The sequence below is a fragment of the Epinephelus fuscoguttatus genome, linkage group LG10 (assembly GCF_011397635.1).
Source record: "Epinephelus fuscoguttatus linkage group LG10, E.fuscoguttatus.final_Chr_v1".
In the NCBI taxonomy this organism is placed as follows: Eukaryota; Metazoa; Chordata; class Actinopteri; order Perciformes; family Serranidae; genus Epinephelus; species Epinephelus fuscoguttatus.
In genome coordinates this window covers 38,779,405-38,793,666 of record NC_064761.1, presented here as the reverse complement: position 1 = coordinate 38,793,666, position 14,262 = coordinate 38,779,405, and the positions used below count along the sequence as shown (strand labels likewise).

The following is a 14,262-nucleotide window of genomic DNA, read 5'->3' as shown; positions in this document are numbered from 1 at the left end:
GTTGAAGTAGCTCATGGCAGTCAAAATGAAAATGCTAAAAGTTCAAATACTGAAAGAAACTGAAGTGGCAACGGGTGAAAAAAACTGGAGTGAGAGTTAAAATGGAAGTGCTAAAAGAAGTTGATATACTGAAAGAAGTTGGAATGTTAGATAAAACAGAAGAACTGAATTGTGTTAACTACTGAAAGAAGTTGAAGTGGTTTACAACATACATTTAGTGAAAGAAGTCTGAGTGGAACTTTAAATGGAAGTGCTAAAAAGTTGAGATACAGAAAGGAAATGAAGTGGCGGTCAAAACACTAAAAGAAACTGAAATGACAGATAAAACAAAAGTGCTGAAATATGTTGAAAGAAGCTGAAGTGGCTCTCGGCAGTTAAAATGAAAGTGCTCAAAGAAGTTGAAATGCTTAAAGAAACTGAAGAGGCTCACAAAATACAACCAGTGAAAAACAATTGGAGTGAGAGTTAAAATGGAAGTGCTAAAAGAAGTTGAAATACTAAAAGAAGCTGAAATGGTGGTGGAGAGACTGAAAGAAGTTGGAATGTTAGATAAAACAGAAATGCTTAATATGTTGAAAGAAGCTGAAGTGGCACATGGCAGTTAAAATACAAGTGCTCAAAGAAGCAAAAATACTAAAAGAAACTGAAGTGGCTTACAAAATATGTTTATAAGAAGAAACTGGCATGAGAATTAAAGCGGAAGTGATAAAAGAAGGTGAAAGCTTAAGTGGCAATCTAAAGACTGAAATAAGTTGGAATATCTGATAAAACAAAAGTACTAAAACACATTTTATACTGAAAGAAGCTGAAGTGGCTCCTAAAATTCATTTAGTGAAAGATGTTGGAATGGAAGTGCTCCAAAAGTTGGAATAAGGAAAGAAAATGAAGTGGCAGTCAAAAGACTGAAAGACGTTGGAATGGGAGATAAAACAAAAGTGCTAAAATTGTTTCAATACTTAAAGAGGTTGAAGTGGCTCACAAAATGAAATCAGTGAAAGAAACTGGAGTGAGAGTTACAATGGAAGTATTTTAAAAAAGTTGAAATATGGAATGAAAATGAAGTGGCAGTCAAAAAACTGAAAGAAGCTGGAATGACAGATGAAACAGAAGTGCTGAAATATGTTGAAAGAAGCTGAAGCGGCTCACAAAATACTTTCAGTGAAAGAAGTTGGAATGGTAGTTAAATGAAAGTGCTGTAGGAAGTTGAAGTTTTAATTTATGTGTAAGCACTGAATGAAGGTGAAGTGATTAAACATGCTGAAAGGAACTGAGTCAAAGTGTAATAAATTGAGCTGATAGTACTGAAGTGTTATCAGTGATAGCAGATGAAGTCTTATAGACAATAAGAGCTGAAAGCTTTGGATCTATTATTAACATTTAAGTGCTGAAAGCAGTTGTATCGTCATTTAAAGAGTTCTAGTTATTTCATCCAGTGTTTTTCTTTTTTTATATTTGAACATCTGCTGAGCCTCTGTGCCAAGTCTGGGGATTAGTGCACATCCCCAGAACAGAGCATCATATTTGGCAGAGACTGTTGCCAATTACTGTTTTGAAAACACTGAGTGGTCACTGTTATCTGCTTACACTCTCATTTATGTCTGGTTCATCATTAAACTAACACTGACGGCAGCGTAGCTTTTGATCCTCCAAACAATTTGAATGAAATGCTTTTAATTAATGCGTGAAATTGTTTGAAATTTCCACGCATAAGAGGAACTTTGATTCCGAGAAATACCACATAATCCTTATGTGTATCTAATGTCAGGATCAAATGTGAGAGGACAGAGATTTGTATTGTGACTGTTCCAGTTCCTCTTACGAGTATCTAATACATTAGATGGCTATTTTTTTTTTACACACAGGCCAAATCCCACTTAAAAAGAATAGCTAAATATATCACATAATACTTTAAAGGGTAACTTCTGTATGTCTCCCATGGTTTTTGTGTCCGAGTGATTAATGAAGACAACCGTTTTTGAAACTGGTCCAGTATGGAGCCAGAGCCTGCAGCCACAAAACAGGCTTCAATGAAACAAATCCAGCTCCGTCAGTTTACGCCCACTAAAAGTTCTTATTTTTGCAACTGACAGGCTCGGATTGTTGAATGTTGTGTTTGACAACATTCTGGAAGGGACCCAACAGAGATAAACCTTTTTGTTGAAGAGTAAGGTCCTTTTTCGAAATTGCTATTGTTAAATTCACCAGACGCCATTGAAATAAACTGTAATTTAAGTGTATGTAGAGGCAGCATATTTTCACCTCTAACTTGGTGAATTAAGGGTTTATTTCAACCAACCAAAGTTGGTGATTAACAGAAAAGTGGAAAGACAAACCTTTTAATGGAGTGAGTTTTACGATGATAAAATTAGTGTGTATTTAAATGGAGTCTTTTGCGATAGTGACTTCAGGGCTGTAATTGGTTAAACAAATATGAACTTAATCTTTAATACAAAGGTCTATCTCTGTAGGGATCCTTTTGATTATGTCGTCAAACACTTAAAATAATAATCTGAGCCTGTCAGTGGCAAAAAGAAGGACTTTCAGATGATGTAAATTGACGGCGCACATATGCTCTGAGTGGTTATATTGCAGCCTGTTTCATGGCTCCCAGCTGCAGCACTCTCACTCAAAACAGGAGCAGTTTCAAACTTGTTGTCTCCATAGCTTGGAAAATAGAGTCCAAGGTTGCCTTTAAATCTAACATGCTTGATACTAAGTGTATGTGTTTATCATGTGACAGCGCTGGGAAAAGCAATGCATTGCAGGAAGAACGACGCAAGTTTGGAAAATTGGAGTACCTCAGGTGCTGTATGTGAATGTGTGCAAACTCCGGGGCGGTAACTGGTGTTGGGACATGGTGTGGTTGTTTGGGATGGGAATCTTTTTTTTTTCACTGGTTACTTCTGTTTTTCTGATGAGTTGGAGGAGGTATAAAGGGACATGGGAAAAGCTGACTCTTAAAAACATGACATGTTTTCCACAGACTGAATTGGATGGTTAGTGTCAGAATAAATAAAACAGATTGGATTCTTGAGAGGCAATATTTTAGGAAAGCAGAGGTGTTACTGCGTCACACAGCAGCCCAGCTCTGGCAGGGTGCTGCTGCTTGAGGAGTTACTGAGGCGTGATGATTATTCAGTGCTTTCTCTGGGAGATGTGAAAACCTGAGTCTGTCTCTTTGTTGCATCTGTGCATACTGTCCACCAGCTTTTTCACACAGCGGTACAAAGAACAAATCACACGCTGCGTTCCCCTGAAGCAGCATGACAGACCTGTGTGAACTGATGTGAAAAGTGTATATGCAAAAGAGGAAGATAAGACAGAAACCGAGAGCTGTGCGGCGATGCTTCCTACATTTTGACTGTTTGTGATTGCATGTCTTCCCTAGAGGACAGAAACCCTGCAAATGAAGTTGCTTATGAGGAATATTTGATGGGTTTAAGGAGAGGAGGGAATATTTTCAGGATTAGGATTAAAGGTTAGTGGGTGAGCTGAAGTCAGTGGAACACTCTTACATAAGTATGCGTATGTGAAACGTATGACGGCTCTACTCTTGTTTCTTATCAGAGGAAACGTGTGCAAGGTCGTGCTTCTCTTTGTCGGGGCCCCCGGCAGTTATGTCTCAATCTGAGATCCACTCCTCACAGATACTTCCTGACGCAGTGCCAGCAGGCTTCGCATCTCTTTGTTTTGCAGGTTCTTTGACTTCCGTGCAACTTCCACCCACGGACGATCCTCTGTGTTTGTGTGTAGTTTTGGGAGGAGAACGTCCTAAAAGGCAGTGTGATACCTGTGGCCTGCTCCTTCTCAAGCCAAAATGCTGCTCTTCGTTCCCTCTGAGGGGATATTTCCTCTGTTTGGCTGTCATGGAAAAGTCTAAAGATAACCACTGCACACGAGTTACACCTCCTACTGTACAGTGTAGTTTTAGAAATAACCATGAAAGGCTACACATCTCTGCCTTGGCCTCTGTCCACCAGGATTAGACTCAACTGCTCCACAGCTTATATGAATTAAAAGTGCCCCTTTAAAATCTGCTTGTGTTGAGTTTAATCCCTCTCTGTTGGTAAGAGACACCGGGGGGGATTATTTCCAGCTATTAGGACTGAATATGTGTGCTGCAGGAACGTTAAAGGTACTAATGACGCTACTGTCACAAAGAATGGAAATGGAGTGAAATAGCTAGGAAGTGACTGGACCTGGCCAAGAAACAGGATGGCAAATAACTCCTATATCCTCCCAGAAGGTTAAGTACATTGTTCTGTGACTCTTAGTGACAGCATATGACAAAAGATGATCCCAAAAGTATCACAAAATCAGCATTTAGGAAATCTCACTTGGCAGTAGGCGTAGCTTGCTTCCTCTCAGAAGGGTCTGGACCTTTTTACAAAGTTTGTTTATGTGTAGCTGGTAAATAATTTAGGAAAGGGCTTAAGATCTTAAGAAATGAGTTCTCATCAGCCCTGAGGACAGCACTTATTCTCTCATGAGGTAAGACACTGTAAATCTCCCTACCAGACCGTCACTGTGGGTGGGGTATCTTAAATCCATTTCAGCATTATCCAGCAATCTGTAATGATTATGGGAGAGCGCTACTTCTTCTTGTGAGGGCAGACCCAGTAGGAATATCCCTGGATCTTTTGTTATTGTGGTCCTAAAGATCCCACATAACTCACGAGCTATGTGACCCCACCATCTAACAATCATTGCACTCCCAAAAGTAGTGTAAAACAGCCCCCAGGTTTGTTTTACACTAACGGCAAATGGGAGAGAGAGTTCGAGACATGCTGTGGAGGGTAGCAGGAGCTATGTGGAGCCTATGTAATATTTTATGTTGCATTTCCGCAAGTATGTTGCAAGTGTAGGTTGTACTAGACGTACTGCCTCCTGCCGATCCTCTTCATTGTATTGCCTCGGTCTACCTCCCTGTTTCGTGAGAATTTTCTTGTGTCACATGTATCATAAGAGTAGTAGCTTCATATTTAGAGACATGAGAGTGGCATCCATCTTTTCGTTTACCTCTCGGCAAGACACAAAATGACAAACTATTACCTTAATTAGTATAGATGAGGTACACAGTTAATATAGCACAGATGCTGTCATATACTTAGTTGATATTACCACAGGCTGTAGAAGTGCAGAGGGACGGTAGGGGCCTGTGGCCTGGGTAATTTTTGGAGTCTGATATAATATTTTTAGGGCGTAAAAGCCTGTTTCACATCTGTGGGTTTTTCTTAAAAAAAAACCCCTCATAAACAAGCCAAACCATATTGATCACTGTCACCCACTGACTCCCTTTATTTTACTGAGTCTCAAGTGTGTGGGTGCGTGCACGGCTCTGCACATGCCGCCTGTCTGTGTGTGTAGAAGATCTGTATCTCCTGAGGGCTGACTTGAGAAAATAGTAAATATGACATTGGACTTGTGGCAGGATGTGTTTTTATTATAGACTGGATGTTTGTCGTTCGCTGTCGTTTCATCTGTATGTTTATGAGTAAATGCGCTCGGCCTGTTGAGTGTGAACTTTAATGTGGGATCAGAGGGGTTATGGTGAGCGTGTGTATGTCAGTATGTATGTATTCACCACGCATGAGGATGTGGCAGTGTGGGGTGTTGGACTGAAAGGTGTAACATTTCTCAGTATTCATACATCAGTAATATATGTCTGTTTCAATGCATATACTCCCCGCACCCTCTACGTGTGAACTGATGACTCTCCCTTGCTCAGATGTGTTCGTGTTCCGTTACCAAGCAACGATCAAACCCAAGACAACAGCTTGTCAGTACAGTAATTACAAAAATAACACTGGGTTAAAACAGCCTATGTGTCAGTGCTATATTGAGGCAAAAAGGGTTCATTTTGAGTTATGTTATGTAGTTTATTGGTTAAATCTGTTCTAGTTTAAGAGAGAGATGTGAAAAAGCATCATGTTTTTATGTTAAGCCTCGTCACGCGTAACTTTTTAAATCACATGATCGTTGTTTGAGCTCTTGCATGCTGAGATGTCTCTCTGGGTCAGAGGTGTCTTGATGGTGATTTCCCTTATGGGTGAATATCTAGCTTGTTTTCTTAGGTTGTGGTTTTGTGTTTTGGATCACAAGACAAGAGTTATTATCTGTCCCACATCTCTCCCTCATCTGCCTCACACTAAATTTAACATACTGTGTAATATCTTTTTAGCTTCGCACTGTTTTTATGTGCATTCTGTAAAATGATCATTTGCAGCATTTTCCAGCCACTAAAAGGTTGAACAGTCAGCACTTTGATGTGTGGGCTTTCAAAGAATCGGCTGCTGACACGAATCAGAGCTACAAAGAGAACAAACAAACCTATACTCTGCAGGTGCAGTGGACACAAACAGATACAAGATTATCTCTGTGTGAACGTGTCCACAAAATCGTGTCAGATGAGGAAGAAGAGTAGAGGTCACATGTAGGGGAATTACCAACATGTAGTATGAGGGGCTGAAAACTACTGTTGACAAGCATCTGCCAAATAAGAGCCACAATTGAAACAGTGAAGTGATTAAAAGATAAATTGCATTTTCACACGCTTTCTGCTTTTCTTCTTGTCCTTCAGGGTTGGCGTGGACCCAGATCAAGACCAGCAGCCCTGCGGAGACAGCTTCCAGGTCCTTCAGGGGGTGAGAATCACACTCACTGCGAAACACTGCGAAACACTTCCACTTCTGCAATTTTATGTTGAAGACAGCAATTCTGATGAAACGGAAATAGTTCAGTTTGTCAGATACAAATGAGTCATTTTATGAGAGCGATTATGAAATATGCGGATGTAATTATGATTTATGAGAAATGAAAGAAAACTCAGCCAAAAGTTTGTGACTGATATCCACTGGAACCAGGAAATATGGTTTGTGTTTATGATGTAGGTTTTTCATTTACCACTGAAATGTATGCAACATAAGGTTAGATGAGGAAATGAGGAGTCAGGTAGTGTGGTTTAACCCTTATGGTAGCATACAAAAAACATCAGGGAGAGCCCAGGCCAAAATAACAAACAAAATAGTCCTAAAGAAGAGCTAGCTAATTGCCAGAAAAAAGAAAGTATAATCCTATAGCTAACTTTCTAACCAAACATGAAAGCAGAGGAGAAAAAAAGAGGAACAAAAATGGCAGCTCTCCCCTACAGAGCCTCCTGGCAATAAACTTTAGGGTTAAATTAGGATGGGTGAAACTCAACAGGCGAGTAACAACAAGGCAGTAGTTGTTAAGAGGTCACAATTCATCATTATGTGACAATGGTGTCTCTAACAACAACATGATTGGCTTAACAAGTAACAGTACTTGGACACAGATTAATCTATGAACAGTCTTTGCCCTCTCAAGTTTGCAAAGAGTCATACAGAGCTCTGCTACTACTTCTACTGCTCGTCCTGCTTCTTTGCAAGCGTTAAAGGTGGACTTGGATTCGTCTGTTTATTCAGGCGTCACAGTGCAATAACGTGATCTAGAAGGCTGAAGACAACGGCAAAGAGCAAAGTGAACCTGGAGCATTTTATGTTCATAAGGCACAGGTTAAGTGAACAGCACCGCGGACTTGGGTTCTAGTTCTCTTGGAGTGTTTACATATGCACAAAAAATGCTGAGTCACTGCTCTGAGTTGGTTTAGAGGGCTGAAAAGGACCCTTAATCACAGATAGAAACAGTTTATACTTGTGTCATCACCACGATATTAACAGCATGCACTTTCATTAGCAAGAATCCAGGCCACATCTTGTAGACAAACTCCTGCACACTGTCTAACCTGGAAAAATAATACATTATTGCAACGTTTCAGTAACACCTTCATCAAGCAAACTGTTGGCCTGTTTGTCAAGTTGTGTCCTGCTCGTCCCTCTCTTTTGCACCTCCTATGAAATAAATGTGCGAAGTATTTTTTTGTTATCAGCAGGAATCCAACCAAACATGCACATATCCATGTAGTCTAGCTGCGCTCATAATACAGACTTGTTTGATGATAGTGGACATGTGGAAACACCTGTGACAATGCTGAAACCCATAACATGAAACCTATGTCCGTGAGTCTGGCTACGTTCACATTACAAGCAACTGTTTCCCAAATCCCATTTTTTTCTCTCATGTAACGCAGATCTAATTTTTCAGGGTAGCGTAGACACAGAAGTCCAATTTTTTCCAATAAGACCTCAGCCACTTTCATATGTGGTCCTAACTTCATGCTGTGACTGTTGTTGTGAGGCACCGACAGAGATATTGGAATGTAGCCCTGCACATCCTAATATTATGGAGAAGCTGTTCCTCAGTGCCTCACCACTCCGGAATCCTCGGCCAACACCACCCACACCTCTGTCACCACAACACCACCAACAATAGCTTTTAATAGAGCTGGTGGACAGAAAGGCTGTTTGTGCGACAGCCCATTATCCTGAAAATAAATGGCCTCTGCTCCAACGCACTCTCCCAAACAGAAGCACATGGCTAATAATTATTCAGAATGATGTCATCGGGCATTCCTACTATGCTGGTCATTTGGGAGGTGAAGCTTGCTCAAATTTGCGTTTAGCAAATGTGACATTTTTTGTTGTTGTTGTTCCAACGTGCATGTATGTGATGTTCTTGGTGACATGTGAGGCGTTTCAGGGCAGAGATCTGTCCAGCTGGTGTCAGATTTGGGTCACTTCAAACATAAATATGAACAGTCTAGACAGAAAGATTGGACCTGGGGAAATAATCTGAATAATTGGAACTGACCAAGTGGCAACCTCTGCAGCTAAAAAAATAGAGCCACCACGTTAAGTGTCAAAAACTGCAGTTCCTCGAATGGCCACATGAGGCTGGCTCCAGAAGAGAGACAGTCCTCACAGACCCCCCACGATTAAATTGGTCAACTTTACAGAGCGTGGCTGCTTTGAGTGTCAGGCTGTCTGCTCAGTGTACGAGTCCGATGGGATTGACTTGCTTTTGAAGCCAGCCTCAAGTGGCCATTCAAGGAACAGCACTTTTTTCATTACCACATTCACATAATTTTTCAGACCTGGAGGTTGCCACTTGAAAGTACTGGGATCCAGATTTTTTTATGCAGCAAATCTTGAATATGAGAACATGTTTTTTTCCCATGTGTTTCTCCAGGATGGCTCCCAGGCTGAAGGACAGAGTAAAACCAAACAGGAGAGTGCGTGGCTCTTCAGACTGTGGTACACCTTTGATCACAAGTATCCTTCCTGTGCCCTATAATACCCAGGAAATATGTACATGACTTGCTTTGAGGCCACAAGGTAATTGAGTGCTTGAACTAGTGCAGCTGTTTGTCAAGGGGAATGTTTCCCCTCTGTACACTGTATAATCCATCACAGTCACAGCCACAAATGGTGTCTGTACTGTATCATCCTGGGATGTCGGGTCAAAATAACATATTCAGCTCAGACTGGCTGTAAAAACAGACTCCAGTTAATGTGTTTAGCAGCTCATTTCCTCCCTCCTTCACTCTCTGCTGAACTGCCTCCCCAGGTGGCTGATTGTGTACCTGTTTTTGAGCGGAGCAGCTGTGTTGCACTGTGGAGACTTTCTCCCTGGTGACACATGCTAGATGCAGCTGAAGCAAGCAGGGGGAGTTTTCTTTTCAAGGCTGAGGTAAACATACGTGACACTGGGCTTTGGTGCAGGAAGTCGGGTGCAGGAAGTCGGGTGACTTCATTTCTGGGTAGCGGACTGTGCAATGCACTGCTGATTAAGACAACTGAGTTTGATTTCAGCACTCTCTGATGTGCTGCCGCCAAGTGTCACAGAATTATTTCACCCTCAGCTGCTCACAGATCCCCATAAAGATTTAAGCTCCAAATATATCCTGCTGGCAGACATCCTCAACATTATTAAACCACAATTCATCATTTGAAATGTTTTTATGGCGCAGGAGGAGAACTGACTGACTGCGAGGTCTGTTTTAATCAAAGTCGACTGCCAGTTTAAACACTGTGGTGCTGGAATTAGCTTCTGCAGACTGTGTTTTATCAGATATTTTGGTACAGCTTTCTATATTAAAGGTCTATAAGCTGCACCAAATGGCTTTTTAAAGAGGACCTTTTGAAGTGGGGTTGTATGAGGTACTTATCCATAGTCAGTGTGTTACCTACTGTAGATGTCTGTCTGGACATTTCCAGTTTCGATAGGCAGGCAGGAGTGCTGCCAAGGAAGCTAATCCATATACTGCTGTGGACGGAGGCAGCAGGAAAATGTATTTTTAAAAAAAAAATCAATATTAGTTTAAGTTTATGCAGTATTTGGAATATTTTCATTACTTTACCTTGCTGTCAGACGGCCCGTTCTGACTGGGAACTAAAGCCATTTCCATCTGTGCTCTTGGTCAAAGCCGCTAGACTCGCTGAACACGAGAGATGCTGGTCTACCACTGCCTCGATCGGTTAGTTTGTTTGCTTTGGTAAATCCAAACTAACTAAACTAAACTAAGTCTGGCTTTGAAGAGAGCGATAGAACGGCTTAAGTTCCCCAGCAGAAATCACTGTCCGACTGCAAGGTAAAGCAGTCAAAATATTCTAAATATAGCTTTCACTGAGATTGTTATTGATTTTTTTTTTAGGTGGCTAATATATGTTTTACTACTGCCCTCGTCGAGAGCAGTATAGTGCTTAGCTTCTGTGTCGTTACTCCTGTCTGCTTCTCCAAACTGCAGGTATTATGCCTAGCATGGCTAAGTACCTCATACAGCCCCACTTCAAACAATCCAAGCTGTCCCTTTAATTGGTAGTAATCCATTTACTAATGCTTTATAGCTCATTTCTCAGCCTTTAAATAAGTTTGAGTTGCCAAGTTGTGGAAAATCTTCCAGTCTTTCATTATGACACAACTTACCATAAAACTTCATTTAAAAGCCTAGTCCCCATTAAACGCCTGAGAGTAGGTGTTTCTGTGATGATCTGGAGAATTCAAGGATGAGGCCGATCACAGAGTTCTTTCTTAATGCACGTTTAATTACGAGCTCGAATCAACATGGCTACATGCAGAAGCTATGTGATAAGTGTGAACAGAGAGAGACACAGCTTATATGGTGCCTTGACACATTTAACTTGACCTTGGGCCAACTAAAATTAGTCTAACTTGTCCATTCATCAGTAAGCCTAGCACTTCTGACGCCATGACGTCCGTCATAACGGAAAATGATCCCCAGGGGTCTTGACCAAGTATCCACTGGTCAGTGGAGATGTAAAAATACATATTAACAGTGCCCAGTCCCTTTTACTAGCCCAGGTGTTGCTACACATTTTGACAAATAAACGCCCGTCTGAATCAGAGGCCTGGTCTGGTTGCTAAGCAGTTCATTTTTATAGAAGTTCTTTGGATGTATAAAACAGGTTGTTGGCCACCCACTTGAGCTAATGTTAGTTAGCTGCTTTGATTGCGTGCACAGATATAACCATGAGCACTGAAGAAGACTGTAATTCCTTCAGATTTAGAGAGAACGAATAAAAGGTGGTGACTTCCTGTCTCTGAAGCTGTCGTAAAGTCAGAATATGTGTCCGTTCCACGATTACTTGGTAAGTTATTAATTTTCCTTCAGTCTGTAAAGGTCCACCGAGCAAAGGAAAAGTGTTTTTCAGAAAAATTAATCCAAGTGAGTTTTAATTTAACAGGATAAAGTGGTGTTGTGTTGGTGTGCTGGATGATGTGAAATGATTGTCTTAACTCTCCTGTGCTCTGTCTCTCTGAGCCAGTTCAAATGAATGATTTCTAATTCATGTGTTATTTGAAGCCTTATTTTTGTACAAGTATTATTCATACTGGTTTATATAAACAATTGATTGTATTTCCCATCTTTGCTGAGCAATAGTTTTTTTGTGAAAGGAATTAAAGGAGGCCTGTCTCAAATATAGGCCTGTTTAGGACAATAATTTAATCAAATAATAACCCAGACTATTAATTGAAGTTTTATGGTATTAACATTTACAACTGCAGACTTTTGGGTTGCTAGGTTGTGGATATTTTTTCACAACCTGGCAACCCAATAGTTGCTCTTATTAGTGTCTACTAACCAATCTTTATTAAAGGGATTCATCAAAGCCTCTATATTCTTTATGAAGGGTACCATATTAGAAAGAGGTGCAGATATGTGATATAAGCTATGTCAGCTCCTTCAGTGTGACTGATAATTGTTGAGCTCTTTGGGTCATTTTCCTTAACAACTGCTCAGTTACCTGAAGCCCATTCTGACACACAGCGGTCCACCTCTCACCTCCACTCTGCCTGCATACTGTGGGCCGCTGGCGAGCTGTCTGACCAGCCCCCAGGCGTACGAGGTGAGTGTCCACATGCACTAAAAGAAACAGTATGCACATGGCAAATACACAGTGACACTCCTACGTGAGCAGTGATCTGTGAAAAATGCAAGCTCACAGTGTAGAAACAGTGGAAGACCTCTTCACTGCATGTTGTCCAGAGGATTTAAAGGAAGAGTTGGTGAAATATTTTGTATTTTAAACAGTGGAAATAAGAAAAAGCTTGATTTTATTTGAAGTTATCTATAACCTAAGCATTGTGTGATGGCACTACAACGTGTTTTTCCTTTTCTATGTTCAGACCTGAGCCTGGTGCCTCAGGAAGGCTCCCTCTGAATACTGAAGGTTTTTCTCTCAGGAGAACAGTAATACCCTCAAAGTATTCTCACTGCCTGCCAGTAAACACACAAAGCGCCGAGGCCTTCAGCAAGAGAGAAAATGGACAGTCGAGAAGCCTTTTTGCATTCAAAGGGCACAAAAGGGCCTTTTCAGCGCCACCTCAATGATGACCGCTGTTCTGAAAGACACTGTGCGTTGATATTTTAAACACAGAAACACCCATTGACGGGACGGTCACACTTGGATCCACTCTGGCAAATTCCCCTTTTCATTTTCAATACTTTTATGTGACGGCTTTCGGCTATTCTTCTCCCCTTTCACAGTAACCCAAAGAGCCTGTCACTGTCGGGGTTACAAAATCTGAAAAGCATTTTTTTTAACTGTACAGTAGACATACATCGTCTGTCATTTAAATTAAATACTGTGAAAGTTTAGTTCCGTCTTAAACTCTGCAGCAGTAGATGTTTTCTACCCTGAGTTTGTTGCCGTTGGTTTGCTCGCTGCCTGCCAGGCGAGGTGGTTGTTCATATAATCAGGAGCGTCCAGGGCTCTGTGACGCCAAGTGGGGAGAGACAGGATTAAATAAAGCTCCTTGCCTGTTTCCTCTTCGGTTATGGATATTACGAAATGGGGAGGGGATGAAATGTTCCACTAACAGGAGAATTTTGGTTCCTATTGACCTCAAATTGTGTAACATTTAAAATATGATTCTAGAGAATAGACACTAAACTAATTTAATAATTTAAATTAAATTCAACAGATCTGTTTAACTGTGCACTGCAAACAAGAGGCCCCGAGGCTTTGAAAACTCTGTAAAGAAATTAAATTCCCTGAGTTGTTTTTGAAGGATTAGGCTGGCAATATTCTATATTCTGGATATTGTCAACAAATCCAATGAAAAGACAAAAACAACAGTGCATTAGTCCATCTCTCAGTACTCTCCAACTGTCTATGACACACTGCTCCGAGCCGATTAGTTCCCACTGAATCTTTAAAGGTGTACTGTGCAGGATTTTCCTAAAAAAAAAAAAAAAAAACAATGTTTAGACTCATATGAATCTAATCCCAGTGGCTCAGTGGGTAAAGCAGACATCCCATGTACAAAGGCATTGTCCTTGCTGCAGCGGAATGAATGTCATCCCCTTTCTCTCCCCCTTTCACACTGAACTCTGTCCCATCCAAAAAAAAAAAAAAAAAAAAAGGAAAATAATAACATTTAAAAAAACAAATCTAATCCCTCCTAATCATCACTTATGACCCACTTGAAGTGTGTGGCGGTGTGTTTATCTGCAGACACTCTACCCTCTGCCTGTGTTTTATTATTTTCTTCTTGTGTTCAGGACGTTGCTGTGCACAGCGGCAGGTGAGGTCGGGACTTTAATAAAAGGTAGCAACCACATGTGAGACCACAAATGGCTCACATCCAGGAGGAAGCTCTGAAAGTCGTGGACACAGCACCAAAAAAAGCAAATATAGCAAATCTGGGGTTAGCTTCTACTTTCACTTCCGCTAGCGATACTGTTTACAAATAGTAGTCGACATTTCCTGGGTATTATACCTTGAAGCAGTCTGAAAGGGGCCATTTTACATAGTGAGGACATTTACTTCAGATACTTCCGGTACATTTAGCTGTTAATACTTTAAATGGTGAATGGAC

General features: G+C 40.9%; 1 protein-coding gene across 1 annotated transcript in view; it reads left to right on the top strand.

Moving 5' to 3' along the window:
• slc9a7 (solute carrier family 9 member 7) overlaps positions 1–14,262 on the top strand; it is a 41,039-nt gene that overhangs the window by 19,029 nt on the left and 7,748 nt on the right. Inside the window, exons 13-15 of the mRNA XM_049587132.1 lie at positions 6,581–6,644; positions 9,109–9,191; positions 12,182–12,287. Coding sequence (XP_049443089.1) covers positions 6,581–6,644; positions 9,109–9,191; positions 12,182–12,287 — 253 coding nt within the window. The remainder of the gene's footprint in view (positions 1–6,580; positions 6,645–9,108; positions 9,192–12,181; positions 12,288–14,262) is intronic.